Below are 19,970 nucleotides of genomic sequence, written 5' to 3' on the forward strand. Positions count from 1 at the left end.
CTCAGAGCTTAGGTTTTTGCATTCAGTTCTCATGGCTTTAGATGCCATCAATTAACGGTTGCCTCCCAAATTATTCATACGGTACATACCTCTTCTTTGAACTTCAGACTCATAAAAATTGCCCTCTCAACATCTCCACTTGAAGGTCTAATAAGCATCTCAGAATTTTACATCCTCAACACTGAACTCATTGCACTGATCGTTTCATAATGTATAAAACTATAGAATCACTGTGTTGTACACCTGAAACTGATATATTGAATGTTAATTATAACTCAATGGAAAATAAAATAAAACAAAAACCTGAACTCGGCTTACTCCCTAAATCTGCTCTTACTGTAATCTTCTCCCTGAATTTCAGTAAGTGGTATTTCCATTCTTACAGCTGCAGATATTTGCTAAAAACTTCAGACTAGTTAAAGCACACTGTCTGGGGATGGGCTCGTAGCCAGGTGTTCTTCAAAACCCATCAGGTCATTGTAATGAGTGATTAAGTTTGAGAACGAGTGTGCTCGAGCCACTGTGGCAGGAAGCCCCCACCTTTTTCTTTCCCTCTTCTCTTACTAATGTCGGGCTTTCTAATCAGATCCCCACTCAGGAGTGAGGTTAGCTCATGCTTGCAGTCCTGCCGTGCCTGAATCCTTGTCAGCAAGCTTCTGAGTGCTCGTAGAGGGTCTCCAGTGTGCAGGGGCAATCGGCTTGGCCCAGTGTGGATGAAGCCCGCCAGCCCAGTGAGTTACTGATGTCTTGCAAGTCTCTGACTCCCTGGGCTTACTTGCTCCCGCCCACCTTACTTGGCCTACCGGGACTTAATTTTGGGCCTGCCTAGATTGGTATTATCAAGGATTTTTGACCTTCTCCCCACTGCAACATTTTATACTTCACTTTTTAAAAGAGTTGGTGGGATTTTTGCTGTAGTACGTTTCTGGAGTATTTGCTGCTCTAATTATGTGTTTAGTTTCCATGTTCTCTGGTAGATTTTACTGTACACTAACCCAGTGCCTGGCACCAGGTGTGTGGAATGTTTATTGAATGAATTAGAGAATCAAAGAATGAAAAGAGATTTAATTCTATAAATGGTTATAAGTTAAATCTGGACGATAAGTTCCCAGTAGTAGAATATTTTAGTTTGTGGAGCTGGCTTTCTTTAGGATACCTGGCAAAGAAATGCCTTTTAATTAACTAATTTATTTTTTATCTTGTTCTCATCCATCATGATCTGAAGACTTTTAGGGTTCCAAACCTACAGCTATTCTCTGTTTGCCACTGGAGGTATGTGAATATTTTTAGAAGTAGGGAAATCATTCAATTTGAAGAATTTAGAATTGGACGAAGGCCCTATTGAGCTGGTAAAATGTTTGAATTAGTAATTTATTATGCTTTGACTACACAGCGACTTAAAACTAAGTTATAAGAAGCTCCTGGTTTAGAAGTATAATTTATCCATTACTGATATAAATGTATTTTCAAGCAGCCTTTAAAGTACTTTAATACTGCTCTCCTCCTTAGCTAATTTGCTAAGGAGAGTCGACTTTTAATAGAATTTTGGCCTCAATTGTCATAAACTCTGCAGTGGGCCTGGATGAATAAGGCCTTATAGATTGAATACCTTGAGGGTTTTTTGCCCCTCGTTTGTTACATATTTCAAAGATGACCACATCCATGGGTAAACGCGTCTTTGGACTTAACATATTAATTAATTATTGCTCACAGTTTTTCCAAATACCTTTTTCCGTTTCTAGAATTTTGGTAGGACCAATTTCAGCGGTATTTTCAGGGGTAAAATGAGAAGCGTTTAGACAATTTGGGTTCACTAACTGTCTTGCATCCAAAATCTAAATTTGAGATCTGCCCCCCTCCACCCCGTCCCTTTATGCCTGAAAAGAAAACTGAAGTCAGGTGGGTCTTTTCCTTCCAGGAAAATGCCGTGAATGGAGAGCACCTGTGGCTGGAGACCAACGTCTCGGGAGACCTGTGCTACCTGGGGGAGGAGAACTGCCAAGTCAGATTTGCAGTGAGTGTGCGCCCGGGACCCCTGTGCTCTGGCCTTCCTGGGGGGAGCCTTGCGGGTAGTTGAGTCTGAAGGCAGCGGGGATCACCGCGCCTGAATTTCCAAGGAAAGCTTTGAAAGAGCCTGTCCCTGTGAGGCAGTTGACAGTTTATCAAGTTAGCATGGCTTTTAAGGGTTCAGTTGAATGGTTTTAGGTTTTTTCTTGATTCTGCAGGTCGAACCTTGGGATAATGTGCTACTTTGTGATGATAACCAGTGTTGGTTTTTGTTAGTGTGTTTGGGGGTGGGGGAGAGGGTGAGTGTGCATGACGGCGATGCTTGCACACGGAGCCGTGTCCTGTGGGGAGGGACCTGTGGGTGGAGGAAGGGTCTCTGTGGGAGAAGGCTCTCCTTCGTAGGGGAGCGTGTGTGGTGGACGACATTACTGGTGGGTGAAGGTAGAGATGGGTGCAAACACCGGTCTGGTGGTGGGTGTAGGCTCACAAATAATTCAGACTAGGCTCCAGATGAGAAAATTCTAGAAACTATATAAGTGATCAACAGTCAACTCCATCAGAGCATAGCTTTCTAAAAGTTGCTTTGTCCGTATTTGGAACAACGTTTAAATGTTAAATCTTCTTTGTGTTCCATGAAAAGAGCATGGTTGCCAGGCTGTAAGTTGGGAGGAACTAAATTTTAGTATTGAGAAAGTGAACTTAAAATTTTTGTGTAGTTAAAAATTATGGTTCAAAAAGAGAGTAATGGGGGCTTCCCTGGTGGCGCAGTGGTTGAGAGTCCTCCTGCTGATGTAGGGGACAGGGGTTCGTGCCCCGGTCCGGGAAGATCCCACATGCCGCGGAGCGGCTGGGCCCGTGAGCCATGGCCGCTGGACCTGCGCGTCCGGAGCCTGTGCTCTGCAACGGGAGAGGCCACGACAGTGAGAGGCCCGTGTACCGCAAAAAAAAAAATAATAATAATAATAATAAAATAAAAAAGAGGGTAATGGGACACTAACAATAGTAAAGAAGAAAGAAAAGTTGTATTCTTTCTTATTTTGGGGAAATGGGCATCATAATTGACCTAATAATTTTTTTCTTTTTTGTTATGTTTGTTTATAACGTGAAAGAGGATTTGGGGCAAAATGTAGAACCTAGGAATTGTGAATGAATATGTTTCTATGAATAACAAATAAGGAAGAAATTGAGTTTCTGCCAATGTCTATAGAAGAATAGCCCCAAGGGACTTTGATTAGGCTGCCTGGAATCACGAAGCTGGGGAGCCAAGATTTTAAAAAATTGCATTAGGTGTTTTGATGCCTAGTTTATAGGTCTTGTTTGGAAAGCTTTATTAGAGTTTGGAGGACCAGGGTTTGTTTGAGTGAGGGTGGGAATAGTTAAATGTCAGTTAAAGACTCAGTTGTACAGGCTCTCAATTTAAAGTCAGGAAACTTGGATTTGAATCTCAGTGTTACCACTATGTGACATTGAGAACTCCTGACCTTTGGTTGTTGGCCACCTTCAAGGTAGAAAAATGAAGGAGGATTAAATTAATTTTGCTTCTGATTCAGATCTGTACTTTGTTGTTTGCATTTCTTTTAATCTGGTTGTAAATTCAGTTGATTTAAATATCATTTCAACTTTATGCATATGTATTTTCGATTAAAGTATAATTTCATGAAATTTGATTAAATTAACCAAAACCAAGAGAAGCTCAGCTGTTTAGACTAAAATGCTATAAATGATGAATTAACATTTGGATCTTAGTTAATTGTGTAAACACTGGTCTTGATAATATAAAATGGAAAAAATGAAAGCCAGTCCTTCTTGTGTACATACTTTTGAACTATTATCTGCTGATGCTGCTGTCAACTGATGGACTGTAATTTGTTATGGAGTTCTACCTTATTTCCAGATTACTCTCTTTGATCCTTTTCTGACACTCTTTTAGAGTCAGCCACACGTTACCTCTCTTGGCAAAAATCTGAACAGGTACCTACATCCGCCTTAAACCTTGTATCAGTAAATAGCATTGCTACCCACTAATTGATTCTAACTCGGTCACTATTACCTCTATGCCAGGAAAAGTAACAAAGAAAGGAAATATTAGGGAGATGTAAGGAGGTAATAGAATTACAAAAATTTCTAGTGTTCTTTTGAATCTTCCTCATAATTTCATCCCAAATACTTGGCTTTCTTAACTCACTTTACAAAGTGTCTGGAGGATGAAGGTCTCTCCTCCAAAAAACATGGATTAAATGAAGGCATAAAGTGGTGAGGAAGCTGAAGACCTAACTGTGTTTCCTCATTATACGTTCCTGAAGGCTCAGTTTCTTCACCTGTGAAGTGGGAGGAATGTTGTTTTGAGGGTTAGATGAGATAATGCATTGAAAGGACTTACTTGCCACAGCCATGGGCATAATGAATTAAAAGGGGACAGGGGGGACCCAGAAAGGACAAGAGCAGACAATTCACAAAAGAACTACCGCTGGCCAATATATGTATGAAAAATATAAACAAAGGCACTCAAATTAAAACAGCTATGAGGAGTCAACGTCGTGTGCCTGTTAAAGATTTACAAAATGGTAATACGTGCTGGCTAGTTTAGACTAAAATTCGTATTCTCATTGTCAGCTGGTGGGCGTGTAAGTTGATATACTTCACAAAATTATCAATATGTAGTAAAAGCGTTAGAAATCTAGCTCACTCTCTCCACTTCATTCTGGCATCACGTTTTGGGAAGGACACTGGCAAAGGGAAGACCCAGGAGAGTGTGCTTAACTTGGTTCAGGGTGGGGAACTTTGTAGTAGGAGGAAGAGTGAAATAACCGGGGTTGCAAAAGAGTATTAATGAGAGAAAGGAGAGAGAACTGACATCTTCCAGCATTAGAAGAGCTGCCATGAAGAAAAGGAAAGTATGTTTTTTTAATTTAATTTTTTATTTTATATTGGAGTATAGTTCATTTACAATGTTGTGTTAGTTTCAGGTGTACAGCAAAGTGATTCATTTACACATACATATGTATCTATTCTTTTCCCATATAGGTTATTACAGAGTATTCAGTAGAGGTCCCTGTGCTATACAGTAGGTCCTTGTTGATTATCTATTTTATATATAGTAGTGTGTGTATGTTAATCCAAAACTCCTAATTTATCCCTCCTTGCCAGGTTTCCCCTTTGGTGCCCATAAGTTTGTTTTCAAAGTCTGTAAATCTATTTCTGTTTTGTAAATAAGTTCATTTGTATCATTTTCTTTCTAGATTCCACATATAAGTGATATCATATGATATTTGTCTTTGTCTGACTTACTTCACTTAGTATGATAATCTCTAGATCCATCCATGTTGCTGCAAATGGCATTATTTCATTCTTTTTTATGGCTGAGTAATATTCCATTGTATGTATGTGTGTGTATGTATGTATGTATATATATATATATATATATATACCACATCTACTTGATCCATTTGTCTGTCGATGAACATTTAGGTTGGTTCCATGTCTTGGCTATTGTAAATAGTGCTGCAATGAACACTGGAAAGAAAAGGGAGGTGTCTTGCTCTCCCCTGTTAGGAAGGTAGAAGTAAGTTCTAGATAGAGAATCCACTGACTCTAACAGTCGATCTTACACTTTGGTGTAATAGATGTCACCTGGAAAACCTGTTAACAAGGTAGATTACTTTTTAAATCCTTGCTCCAAATGCTGATTCAGTAGGTCTGGAGTTAGAGTTGGGAACCTGTGATTTTTAACAATCGCCTCAAATAATCATGGTACATACAGATGGTCCACAAACTTAACTTTGACAAATACTGTATTATAAGGAAGAACTTTAACAATCAGAGCTTGGACAATGAACAGGGGAACAAGGTGCCTGGAGAGATGGGCTCAAAGGAAGTGTTTATGAATACGTTGGGTGGCCATCTTTCAAGGATGCTAAAGGGGGGTGCACCTCTGCTTTGGGTAAGAGATTAGGCAAGGAGATCTCCAAGACAGCCTCCAGTTTAAATGTTTTATTTGCAGCTTTCTTAGTATTGAACACAGTTTCGTAAGAAAAAAAAATACCATGTGTAAACAGATTATATATTCTCATTTCTTTAAAGAATCACCTTTGAAGAAAGCCAACCTGTTGGGTTTGGGACCGGATTACCATAACCAGGTGCTACCTGCTGGCTTCTAAACAAAATGCAGGCAGAGTGCTTGGAGGAGGAGTGACTCCATCACTGAAGAGGTTCCTTTCACTCCTTACTCTATTTTAGCAAAGCAAATGTCACGGGTGGAAGTTAAGAGAAGGGAGAAGGGAGAAATCAGTGTGGGCTGAGTAGACAGAGGCGGCTTCGTGGAAATGGGGCTTGAAAGCAGTATTGAAAGATGGGTTAGATTTACATAAGTAGAGTGGGGAAAGGAAACCTTTACAGGCAGGGAGAGGAACATGGGCAAACTCAGAGGCAGGAACAAGCTTTGTACGAGGGAGAAGGGAATCACGAGACAGGCACGAGCACACCAAAGGACACGCGTTGGGTAAGAATGGAAATAAGGACGGATGGGGGTGTGTGTATGTGTCTGTTTTCTCAACTGAGACTCAGAGCGCATGTTATAAATGTCTGTGCTTGTAAAGCATGACCATATTGTCTAAACCAAGACAGATTTGAGGGTGAAAATGGCTGCTGTGAAACCATCACAACGTATGGGGACAGTGCAATAGTCTGTTTAAAACCAAAGCCATCCTGCAAATTCAGGACCGCCTGCTGGCAGACATGGATGGACATTTGGGGGCTGATATTGGAAGGCATTGCAAGGAAGGCAGTGACGACATAGAACATGAAGACTGCTGTAGGAGAGTTTGCTCCAAAGTCTCAGGGCTGAACCAGATGACCTTTATAGTTCTTCCTCTTTTATATTCTCCAGTGAGAACATTTAATACTGCAGAATGTCTGTGAATAGATATTTAATGGGATTAAAGGTGTTCCCAAATCAGTGGCAGTCCCCAAGTTAGTAGCTGTTTCTTTTTCTGGTCTGGAGAGAAGAAAGGGATGCAAAAGTCATGAAACTGGAGTAGAAGGATCACTGTTTTCCATCATGATTATGGGGGGGGCGGGGACTGAGATAAAATTCCAGCTAGGACCACTTTTGTTTCGTGGTATTTATTTTGATGGACATTTATTCTACAAGTGTTTACGGGCTGGGTACCCAGTGCCAGAAACTTCAGACCGAGTTGAGAGTGACAGGTGACAGTTAATTGTAATTGACAACGTCACGGCTCATCGTGGGTACACTGCTCGTGCCTGTCTCGTGATTGCCTTCTCCCTCGTACAAAGCTTATTCCTGCCTCTGAGTTTGCCCATGTTCCTCTCCCTGCCTGTAAAGGTTTCCTTTCCCCACTCTACTTATGTAAATCTAACCCATCTTTCAATACTGCTTTCAAGCCCCATTTCCACGAAGCCGCCTCTGTCTACTCAGCCCACACTGACTTCTCCCTTCTCTTAACTTCCACCCGTGACGTTTGCTTTGCTAAAATAGAGTAAGGAGTGAAAAGCACCTCTTCAGTGACGGAGTCACTCCTCCTCCAACATCACTCATCTGACAACATCACAGGGGGTACACTCTGTAGAAATCATTCTGGTGCGTGGCTGATGGGATATACAAAGATGTGAGCGAAATACGTATTTGTTCCCAAAGAAACTCATGCCTCCCCTGAGAATCCATTGAGTACATACCTTTGCACACCAATTTTTACACTTAAAAGACACTGCTTACGTCGCTATGTAGGGGTACAAACAACCATGGTCATACCTGCCCAGAGACATGTAGACACAGAAAGGCCACATGGGTAGTGGGAAGGAAGGGGACTCTGAGTGAGACAGACCTGAATTTGAAAACCTGTTGTTCCATCTAGTTACTGACTGAATTTTGGGCGTATCATTTCACCTCTTTTTGCCCCCATTTCCTGATTTACTGTATTGTTACTAAGATTGACCTCAGTGATTCTTTTTTATTTATTTTTATTACAAAAAATTTTTTTTAATTTTAACATCTTTAGACCTCAGTGATTCTCATTCCTGGAGGAGCATTGTAGTGTCTTCTGAAGCTTTACTTCAACTTTATTTTTTTAAATGGTTGGTTCCCAGCCTGGATCTACCACATCAGAATCTCTGGGGAGTGGGATCAGGCATGAATATGTTAAAAACAAGCAAACTCTACAGATGACATATGTGCTGTCACACATAGTGGGTAGGGAGCCACTGATCTACTTCACAGAGAGAGTGTCAGAACCAAATGAAGTGGCCTGGTCCCTGCATCTGGTGTATAGTGGCTGTTATGCCATAAATCGTGTACCCCCCAAGTATGTTGAGGTCCTAACCCCCTTGATCCCAGAACGTGACCTTATTTGAAAATTGGGTTGTTGCAGATGTAATGAGTTAAGATGAGGTCATACTGCAGTAGGTGGGACCTCATGCACTCTGACAAGCGTCCTTATAAGAAGAGGAGAGGATACACAACTGTAGACAGGGAAGAAGGCCACGTAATGATGGAGGCAGAGATTGGAGTGATACAGCTGCAAGCCAAGGATCGTGGGCAATTACCAGAAGCTAAGAGGGAGGCATGGACAGATTCACCCTCAGAAGTGTGCCAACGCTATGCACACCATGACGACAGGCTTCTAGCCTCCAGGGCTATGAGAGAATTCACATTTCTGTTGCTTTACGCTACCCAGGCTGTGGTCCTCGGTTAGGGCAGCCCTAGGAAGCAAAGACAGAAGATATTCTGTTAAGGTGAGTTACCTTACCTGGCCACGCAGATGCCTGCACACGGCTCTCGGATGCACTCACACAGGTACATTCAAATCAGGCTTGATTGAGGATTTCAGTTGAGAGGTACGTGGCTTTCTGGATAAGTGAGCAGACAGACAGGTAGGTGCCGGAAGAGCTAAGAACTGTGGGAATAGAGTAGGTAGAAAGGTGAGGGAGACCGCACAGTTTGGGCAAGAGAGAAAAGGAGCTGTCAGGCTTCCGAATGCTGTTACCAGTTATATCTCCTCTATACTTAAGTGTACTTCTGTCACCTTCTCTTTGTGGGTAGGCTAATGGCTAGCGTTTCGCTTTTGTTATTGTTTTGTTTGTGTGTTTTACTTTACTCTTGTCCTTGTGGGTCACGTTTGGCAAAAATGGCCAAACCCGCCTGTAACCCCTGACCTTAATTCTAAGGTGTCTTCCAATACTGCTCAGCACTTAACAAATATCGTTTTATTAATTCAATGACTGAATTGCATTAGGGCGGTCAGGTGAGATGGGGAGGGGGGAGTGGAGAGTGAGGGGCTACTCAGATCCGGCGACAAATAGGTCTGGATAGGAATCCTAGCTCTGCCCTGCTGCCCTGAGTCTCGGGTTGCTCTGTACAATGGTGATGATTATATCTGCTCTTCAGAATTGGCAGGAGGATTAAAGTAGTTGACACATGTTAATATCCTCCCTCCTTCTCTCCTATCCCTGCTTATATTTCAATGTCATTAAGTTGAATGAGCTAATTGGTAGTTTGGTTGGACTTTGGTTTCAACAAGGCCTTCTGTTTGGGATGCCCCGACAGAGACTCTTACGCTTTCCCTGTCATTTTGCTGCTGTGTGTAAGGTGCATAGTCTCCCTAGGTCATGGGTGGGGCCAGCTGAGTGTGACAAATCAAAGTAACTCATTCTGGAAAACATCTCACAGGCTGTGTCTTCTTCCTGATGGGTCAGAAGCCTCATCCTTGTAATTGGGCATCACAGCATCTGCCCGAAAGGATGCTGGCTACGTCCCTGGGTTTTGGAAGAAACTTGTAAGAAGAGTACAAGGGCAGTAGCTCTCTGCCCTATTTGAAGGAAACTTTCAGCTTTCCATTGTTTTAAAAGAGAAAAAAGATGGCGAACCTGGTGACAGCCCTGTCTATTTCACCTCTAGAAGATGCGAGCACTGGCCAGTGGCCCATGAAGATGCTGATTTGTGGGCATCTGTGCACTGTGAGCGAGATGAGAGAGTCGGTCCCCAGCACAGGTGGCTGGGGACCTCTGACTGTCTGTGCATTCGGATCTGGTGGGTAGATACCCCAGAGCACCAACATCGGACGCAAGCCTCAGACTGCGCTGGGACCCCCCTCCCGCCCCCCCTTGCTGCCCCTGGTCTTCCAGCACGGCAGACTGACGCTCCGCAGCTCCAGATGGTAGCCGGGCTCACAGAGGGAGCTGTGAGTGTGGCAGCAAAGCCCAGAAGCCTAAGCCAGCCTTCCAAGCTGTTTGGGTGCCAGCCGTGAAGATGCCATCTCCGCGGCGCTTCTAAGGCCGCTCTCTCTCTACCAGAGGCGCCTCCCACCACCAAGATATTGAGGAGCTCATGAGTCCAGATGACTCGGGGAGAGCAGAGCTGTCAACAGAAATAGTTTTGAAAAAGCATCTGCTCAGACAGACTCTCTGCTCCTGACCCCCGAGCCAGTGGATGTGAGTGGAGGAAGGGGGTGGGGTGTTTCTGTGCGTGCAAGGGGTGTTGCCCATATGTGTCTGGCCAGATGGTCGGGAATGTCCATGAGATCGTCCAAGTGCACACACAGGACTGGGTCTAGCGTGGGGCAGGCCCTCAGTTAGCCATTGTTATTATGACAGCTGTCGTTATCATTGGAATTATTTGGCTTGGAGTGTTATCCGTATGCTTGAGGAGCTTGTCATACTGAACCTGCCCACTTTGTGCACTAGAGAGAGTGATAAGATACGGAGCCCAGGGAGCTTCAGGGCTCTGCCACTCTCTCCTAGGTGACCCGGCATCAGCAGTACCGTTGTCTATTTGCACAGTCTGCTTTCAAAAAAAGAAAATCGTGTTCTAGAGAGCACTGAACTCCTGTAAAAGCAATATGGAATATTCTTCCTTAAAAATGGCTTGCGATGGAATAAGTTTAGAAAACACTGAACACGTTTGATGATCTAACATGTATTCTCAGGCTCCAAGAGAGGCATTAGGGATGCAGGATTTGCTCTCTGTTTGCTTGGGGGGAAGGGATGATTGTTGAAAACCCATTATTTTCCCCACAGAGCACCCGTTGTCATCTCGTGAGATCTCAGTATTCAGTGGGAAACTACTTATCCACGCAATGCAGTTTTCCTCTTGTCGGTGTTGGTCAGTAACAATGACCCTTTGGGGTGGTCATTGGGGCAATTTACTCCCACTTAAAGGAAACACAGGTCAGAGAGACTTAATCACTGCGGTGGGGCTTCTTCACTTTTCTGTCTCTTTATGCAGTTCTTTTGCCTTTGTTTTAAACTTTCATTAAGCTGTCTGTCTGTCTGTCTTATTTTATTTTTAGAGCCTGAGCCTCTGAGCATGGTTGTCATCTCTTCTGCAATAATACTTTTAGACTGAGGCTGCATTTGTGTGTTTGTATGTGGGTGTGTGCTTGTGTGGAGTGGGTCTCTTATTTAATATGGGTACGGTTCTGTCACTTAATAGAGATAGTTTGCATGTGATTTAGTGTAGGGTTTACATATTGCCTAGGCAATGCCCAGGTGTACAGAAGGGCTTTCCCTTCTTCCAGTGTCTCTCAGTGCCGGGCACCCAGAACAACAGATTCTAACCAACGTTCTTATCGCTTAGAGGCCCCAGTCTCGGCTGAAGCAGTGTTTGCTTTAGCAGTTACCCAGAACTACTGCTGACCCCAAGGTTGATATTGTCTGTTTTTTAGGAGATTTTTCTTGTTGTTTTTCTTACCTCATATGCCAGGCAGATACAGATTGCAGAAGGTAATGTTTTAAAGACAGAAGGAAATGGCAAAGCCTGCTTTGGTGTCTTCATTCGAGGTGGTGTGTGGGCTTTGGAATCAAGTGACCCGGCTTTGAATCCAGGCTCTGGGATTTTCTAGTTGTGTGACGTCCATCTTTGTTTTAACCTCTTTAAGCCTCAGTTTCATATCTGTAAACTGTCGATAATACCAGCTGCTTATGTTTGTTGGAAACTTCAATGAGATAAAGCGTATATAGCAATGAACCACGTGGCCAGTCGCAAGCACTCAATAAAAATTGGTTGCTCGGGTCATTCCTCTTGAGAAAAAGTGGTTCCAGAGGATGGTCAGAAACTGAAACCCAACAGGCAGTGCCAGGGTAGTAACTTTGGAGGGCCTTGTAATCATCCCCCTTTCTCTCACTGAATAAAAGAGAGGGTGGAACAACCAGCCCAGCTGTGCCCCTTCTCCATTCTCTCCATCTCTTCTAGTGCACATCACTTTCTAACCTTTAAAAAAAAATCACTTCCTTACTTGCCTGTCTGTGTCCCTCTCAGAACATAAACTCCATTTAGCTCGGGACTCTGCCTGTCTTGTGCCCTCCTGGGTCCTCAGTACTGAGAACACTGACTACATTGAGTAGTTACCCTGCCCTTTTCCACAGAATGAATGAATGAGTTCAGCGACGTGATTCTTGAAAGACGCACACACAGACACCTGTCACCGGATCAACCCTGCCACTTAAGTATCATTACACTTAGAATCCAGGGCGTTTGAATTTCTGCCGTATTTTTAAGGCTCTTCACAGGGAGATTCCACATTCACTACTACAGGCTATTGAGGGGTTATAAGTCCTGTTTAGCCTGTGTCGTGCCCTTCTTATTTGATTCTCATGGAGGATAGAGACTGCTGTTGACCATTCTTGGCACAGGTGGTCATGGTAGGGTTGTCATAAGTCCATCCCCTTGGGGCTGTCATGAGACTAGATCATCTAAAGCAGTCTTGCCGAACATCATGGTTACCTAGCTTTCCCAGTCCTGCTCCCCAAATCTGTCACTAGTAAAATGAGAGGAAAGTAGTAAGATGTAATAGAAGGAGATGGCTTTGAGTCAGAAAGACCTAGGTTCTATTCCTGGCCAGTCTGTCTTGGGCAAGTTGCTCAATCTCATAGGGTCTCAGCTCCTTATCTATAAAGCAGGTGAGTGGTACCCACTTTGCATGGCTGAAGTGAGCTGTGTCTCTAGAGCACATAATGTATATATTATACTGCTAGCCTCCTGGTAAATATTCTGTCTGTGGTAATGATATCCTCATTGAAAAATGGCACCAGTAGTTGTATGTATGTGGGTGAAAACCACACGGCCAATTGGAGATACAGCGTTGGGTGAGCTGTGATTGAAATGGTGGTCTTCTTGGGCCAGATTCGCTGAAAGACTTTGACTAATTGCGTCATCAACAGCTTGGGATGTTGGAAATGGCAGTAAAAGGATAGGTAATTTACCATGGTTTGATATGGCTTCTTAAGTAGACACAATCTTCCAGATTAAAGCAAATGTCTCTAAATCATTGCTTAGAGATCTTAAGCTGTGAACTTTAAAAAACCAACTTTATCTGTTTCCACAAAGTAAACTCATAATGTGAACATATTAGGATTCATGCTGCAAGTAAGATGGCATAGACGGTGCTATCACACTAGCAAGTAATAAAAGGCAAACTTTGGTTGGTGTTTTCTAGTTTACGTTAAGCTTCAGATCTCTGCTATGCCCTTGATATACTACCTTGGAACTAGACATTTAAGACAATGTTGAGACATCATTTCCTGTCGTCTCTATTGTGACTTCTGTGATATGACCAGCCCATCCTCACTCATACCTATCTGCTGGAAAATTGGGAGTACACATGTGTTCGTTGTGTGTGTAGGGCTCTAATTGTGTGAATTAATTAGTGCCTGTATACTTGTAATCATACTTATGTACATTTTTTGTACATATGGAAACACTTCAGTTAACCTACAGTCAGATACATGGCAGCTTTGATCTGAGATAACTTTGAAGAAACTATAAACATTGAACAGGGAGCAGCCATAGAAGCAGCTGAAAAGTACCAAAGCAGGAAGATAGCACACGATAACGTTAAAGCTGTTGACCGGCCACGGTCAGAACCCGCTGACACCAAAGCTGAGAAGCACAGAGGAAACAAATGGGAAAAAAGAAATGAGGAAATAGGGCATGTGCTTGGGTAAAATGAGAACCAGCGGTGGGAAATAGAATTATGGATTTCTGAAGATTTCTTGAGGTTCATTAGTCTGAAATCCTTTATTAATGCATCGTGGCCATGCAGGAGCGGGCAGAAGGAATGCCTAACCGGGGCGGCAATCTTGGACCAGTCAATGAGGGGCACTCGCAGCTTCTCACATCCTGGCTCTGGAGGCAGCCGTGTGTTAGTATCCTTCCATTAAACTTGTACCAGCCGATACAGATTTAGCAGGCCATTCATCCTTTTCATAAGTAACAGCTGCAATGTATACTTGGTTTATGTCTCAATAACTGTACCTGGACTTTATGTAGAGGTACAAAAGATAGTAGCTGTGTACACCAGTTACCCAATCAAGTTCCAAGAGGTAGACATGTCCTAAGAGTCCTGTGGTAGTTTTCTATTGAAGCCCATTAGAGAAGCCTTGCACCTATCGCTTTCTTCTCATTTAAAAAATGTACTATCTTCTCATTTAAAAAATGTACTAAAGTCACTGATATAAGCCACTTTCGATTCGCTCTTAAAGAGAATGATTTGGTACGAATCTCAGTGTAAGGGTAAACTACTGAGATACAGGCATGCACCTTTTTTCCCCTCTTAAAATGAACCCATGCCATTCTGACCACCACTTCTTCCAACCCTGATCCAGTGGTCAAAACACAGTGAGGTGTCGTCCTTTATAACCAGCCATCAACTTAGCTTTGAACTAACACGATAGCTACTAATTTGGTTCTTACTGAATTGTTTCTCCCGTGAGCCCTGATGGGCGAGGTTCCCACGTGTTGTTCTGGTTCTCATATTCAGCTCACAAAGTCCTTTCCCTTCCCGTAGCTTTCTGCTCTAGGATTTTGCTTTTTGTTCTCTTCAAATGAAAAATATAAAATGTACTGGCTGTTGGGGAAATAGAAAGCTTTTATTCGTGTCCAAACAATGACGAACAGTGGCACTTTTCTCCTCTCTGTGTCTCTAGGGAAGTTGTGGAGTAGACCCTCCTGTGCCTTAGCGCCAGAGGATCCTGCCTACCCCCGATACATGGGCACATCTGTGGTTCCTCAGGGGAGGTGTCTCTGGAAGCATAAACACTTCATATGCAAAGTGCTTCAGATAATGTGTTCCTTAGAACAGAGCAAACTAAGCTGTTTGAAGAGCAGGTTAAGTGAGTTTTATTGCAGTACTTCGGAGACAGTCCCGAGAGTGCGGTAGGTGTAGTCAGCTGGCGTACACACAACCAGCGAGCTGACCGTGGAGTAGGAGTGAAGCCGTGCTTGGCTATATCAGTTATTCTCCTGAAAGACATGAGGCCCAGGTGTGAGAAGTCTGTGTTCACCTTTCCGGAGACCTGCGTATGATGGAAAGAGGGCCGTGCTCTGTCCGTGCATCACTCTTGCTTCTCTGCCTTAGCCCTCTGTTCCATTCTCATCACTCCAATTCAGGCGCTCGTTGCCTAATATGTGAATTTCCACTGTGAACTCTCATTACTTAATATCTTTTTTAAAATTGAAGTATAGTTGGTTTACAATGTCGTGTTAGTTTCAGGTGCACAGCAAAGTGATTCAATTATATATATATATTCTTTTTCAGTCTTTTCCATTACAGGTTATTATAAGATATTGAATATTGTTCCCTGTGCTATACAGTAGGCTCTTGTTGTTCATTACTTAATCCCTGTGTGACCTGGCCTGCCATCGTGGTCTGGCCTCATCTCCGCCTAGATCACTCCACTCCAGTGACCCTGGCTCCTGGTCACTCTGCAAACATCCCACAGTCCTCATGCCTCTGGGCTGTGCACCTGCTGTTCCCTTTGCCCGAAGTGCTTTCCCCCCAGATAACTACATGGCCAACTCCCTCACTTCCTCCTGGTGTTTCTTCTTTTTTTTTTTTTAAAGTATTGCTTTGTAGCTCAGTTTTTTGGGTTTTTTTTTTTTGGTTTTATTTTGTTTTTTAATTTATTTTCCTGGCCATGCCATGCAGCATGCGGGATCTTAGTTCCCCAACCAGGGAACGAACCTGCACCCCTGCGCTGGAAGCGTGGAGTCTTAACCACTGGACCGCCAGGGAAGTCCCCCTCCTGGTGTTTCTTAAAATGTATCTTCTCAGTGAGAGCTTTCCTGGCCAACCTGTCCCAACTTCAGCTCTCCGCTGCCCCTGATACCCCCCAGCCCCCGTTCTCGCTTTAATTGTTCTCTTTAGCACTTATTTCTATCAGCGTATTATGTATCACACTTACCTATCTTGTTTATTGTCTGTCTCTCCCAGGAGAATGTAAGCTCCATGAGATAAAAACAAAATTTTTTTCAATGTTTTATTCACTCCTGTATCCCCAGTGCCTGGGACAGTGAGCGGCACTTAGTAGGTGCTCAGTATTTATTGGTTGACCTAATTAATATATCAATCGTCTCATTTCCTCTTGTCTTCCTCCTCCTGCTTTCAGACAGTGCTGCATCCTGCCACCAGATTGAATTATTATTTTTGGCCACATGAGTCTCAAAAATTATTAGTGCCCCATTGACTATTAGGTTCAAATTTGTATTTCTCACTCGAGATTTAAGGGCTTTAGCAATCTTTTCCCAATCCACCTTTCTAGCCTAACCTGCATCGCCCAGCTGGGACTTCTCTTTGGGAAGGCTGGCTTGCGTGCTGGCCCCAATCCTTTGCAGCCCCACAACTTGCTACCCAAGTAGATATTCCAGTCTTACTAGCCTACAGACGTAGGTGGGATCACATGAGCTTCAGTAATGCAGACTTCCTGTTCTTAACTCCACCCATTTATGTAAGACCTCAGCCTTTTGCAAGATAGCCTTCCCATCCGATATCTCTGGAATTCCCCCAAAGACATCACATTTGTGGTCACAGAAATTGTTTAGCTTTTTTTGTGAAGCCTCTACCCCGTTTTCCCTCTAGTATTTATGAAGGTCTTCTGTCCCTCAAACTCCTATAGAATGCCTCTTTCTCTCTTCTTTTGGGATTGCCTATCCTGAAAATGCCTGTGTCCTAGGGGGGTTTTGTCTCAATTCCAAAGCCACCAGTTTTCCAGACTGGGGTTGGGCTGGGGGCTTACACTGAGGAGAAAGCCCTAGTCTGCAAGCCCTTTCACCTCTCCTCCCTCCCTCCCTCCCTCCCTCCCTCCCTCCACTGGTGTTGGATTAGGGCAGAATGGAAATACAGAAGAATCTCCATCTTCTTGTAACTCTATACTTTGTAACCCAGGTCCTCTCAGGAAAAGTTCTGCTTTGCCGTTTCCCTTTGAGACCCTCGTGACCCACAGCCAGTGTTCCCCACTCCCCACCCTCCTCCACCTGACCCCCCGACCAGGCACACAGAGAGGCCTCCAGACTCCACCGTTAAGCATGGTGCCCAGTGACTCATGCAGATGGATGCCTGTGGGCCCCTGGCTCAGCGCCCCATCGGACACGCAAAAGCCCGCTCTGTTCCTTTTAGGAGGCATCAGTGCCTACTATGTAAAGAGACTGGATCCTCTCCCTGCTGGAGTGGCTTCAGTTTTCAAATATTACCTCTTTTCAAGGCCCAGTTCAACACTTTGCTGTCTTTGGTGTTACGTCCTTTGTACTGAGTCAGCCGCTGGGGCTTCACCCTGCTCTCGATTGCAGCTTTTACTGTCTGAGCTGTTCGTTCAGCACTCAGCCGTGCACGGTCTTCTCTTGTTAGTGACCTTTTCTTTCAAGGCCTCCGTGTCGCCTCAAGTGGCGTGCCAGCTTCTCCCAGGAAGGACAGAAGCTTCTTTCTCTTTATTTCCTGCACAGCACTCAGAATGCTGACATTGTTCCAGCTACATGCGAAGTTCACACGTGGGACATCTCAGGCCATCCTGATTCCCGGGAGCTGGCGTGTGCAGATTTAGGCGCATCGGTGTGTATTTGCGTGTTGCGGAGTGTTTTCGTTACTTGTCTACGTGACCCCCTTCCCAGCCCCTCAACCTCCGGTTGCTCCCTCCTCCGGTTGCTTTCGTATATGCTGAGGTACTTCTGGCATCATTGGTATCTAAGGTGGCGATGCTGTGGGGATATCCCAGAGGGATCCGGCCCTCCCCGAGCCCTGTCCAGAGGACACGTGGCACAAACACCTGGGGCCCTGATAGATCAAGGCCTTGACTCCGGCAGCAGTACCCAGGCTGAGGGTTTCACACAGAGTGAGGGCTCCCTGTAGGAGACCCTCAGAGGTGGGCTCTGAGATTCCCCTCTCCACCCCGCCCCCCTGACGTCAGGCATCTCTGTTCCCTGGTCTGGGCTCTTGAAATCCTGCCATCTCGGAGAGACTTACTTACGCAGCAAGGAGCCACGGTAGGGGCGCACTGGCATGTCAGCTAGCCACCCTCTTGGTTTGTCCAAAACGGCCTGTATTCTATTTGAGGAAAAGAGGCGCTGGTGTGAGTGGCGATGGAGCCTGTGCTTTGGCCCTGAAACCACATGAATGGAACTTCCAGATAATCTCAGTCTTCTTTTTCCCTAACACCAGTTTACAGGTTGCATCCTAGACACCCCAGGGGAGTAGAACTTGCCGAGCATGCTTGTCGTTTCTTCTAATTGGGTTTTTAAATAAATCAAAGAACCGTTGTTTTCACTTAGCTAGGATTATACAGCAGCAGTGTTCTTGTTCGTGTTGCCCGTAGGGGCAATCCCCACTGAAAGGACGCTGAATTCCTGACACTCTGAAGGCTTAGGAAGCTTCCTTCCCTGCACTTTACCGAGCAGTCCCTTCACCCCACCCTCGGAGAGGAAGAAAAGGGTAGCCTTGCCTGGGCCCAGTTGCCCCGTCTCCCCCTCCCGTCACTGTGCCCCTGTAGGCCGAGCTCTGAGTCCAGAAGGGAGGATAAGATTCTTCTCGTCGCACTTGCTGTCTCTCCTTTGCCTGACTCCCAGCGCTCAGTTTCTATTTCTCACCATGATTCTTCTGACGTGGGAAAGGCGAGGGGGCTGAGAATTACTGGGAAGAAGACAGCTGGGGGAGCCTGAGCTGGGAAGCTCATCCCACCAGCCTCACGCAGCCCCCTTTTCCTGACTTTTCACCACTCGGCGCTCCATCCTGTCCTCCCCCTAGTGCCTTCTGTGACCCTTCCCCACTCCCAGGATGGTTGGGTTCCTGCCTGGAGCCCCTTCCCTGGCCATGCATCCTTTTGTCGCTGTGGCCTTACGATAAGGGCGGGGCTGATGGAAGCAGTGCTTCCTTGCACTGGGTCTGTGAGCCCATGTCTGGGAACTCTGTGTGCAGTGAGATGCTGCCAGGCCAGTACTTCTGTGTGGCCAGCGGCAGCCTCTGGCCCTGAGGTCTCCTGAGACAGGAGGCCAAGAAAGGGTTGCCATGTCGGCTCCGGAGACTAAATATTTCCTCCTACTTCTCCGCTTCTGATCACTGGTGATTAAACCTGTGTGTGTGTGTGTGTGTGTGTGTGTGTGTGTGTTGGGGAGAGGGTGGTGTCCTTAAGAATACAGTGGGAGAGGTAGGGTCAGAGGCAGGATTACTTGACCATCTTCAGGGAAAAATGAGATTTGGTGTGTGCTTATTGGGAAGGGGCTCAGCCAGCCTTGCTGTACATGCTTCTTGGGGTCAAACTTCAGACTATTAGGGGTGGCATTCAATTTAAGTTTCCTTGGGCAGCAAGGAGGCCTTGACCTGTCAGAAATCATAAACCTGTGAAACTAGGTTTCCCTTTCTTTCTCCTACCCTTTCCTTCCCTCCGTCTCTTCTTTCCGTCTCTATCAAACGTCGTTAACTACTACCAGATATCATCGCTACTTAGCAGAAGTCACATCTCTTGTTCAAAGGAAGAACATATAGTTTGCTTGGTGGTACATATGGATCAGGGGCTTATGACCAAAGGAAGTGGGTAGGTGGGATAGGATTAGATATTAAACTGTTTCTCAGGGACAATTATATACTTTCTACCACTGCTTGCCTCTGGTCCTTTTGTCCCCGCTCCAGCTTGCATCCCCAGAGCCAGTGGTCTAAGGCTGTGACAGTTTTACTTCCATACTTGATATG

At 44.8% G+C, this 19,970-nt stretch overlaps 1 protein-coding gene across 1 annotated transcript in view; it reads left to right on the top strand.

The window, feature by feature from the left end:
- The window catches only part of DGKI (diacylglycerol kinase iota), a 435,686-nt gene that overhangs the window by 162,156 nt on the left and 253,560 nt on the right, over positions 1 to 19,970 (top strand). Inside the window, exon 3 of the mRNA XM_024741647.1 lies at positions 1,919 to 2,014. Coding sequence (XP_024597415.1) covers positions 1,919 to 2,014 — 96 coding nt within the window. The remainder of the gene's footprint in view (positions 1 to 1,918; positions 2,015 to 19,970) is intronic.

This window comes from Neophocaena asiaeorientalis, unplaced genomic scaffold, assembly GCF_003031525.2.
Source record: "Neophocaena asiaeorientalis asiaeorientalis breed wild unplaced genomic scaffold, Neophocaena_asiaeorientalis_V1.1 scaffold692, whole genome shotgun sequence".
Lineage (NCBI taxonomy): Eukaryota > Metazoa > Chordata > Mammalia > Artiodactyla > Phocoenidae > Neophocaena > Neophocaena asiaeorientalis.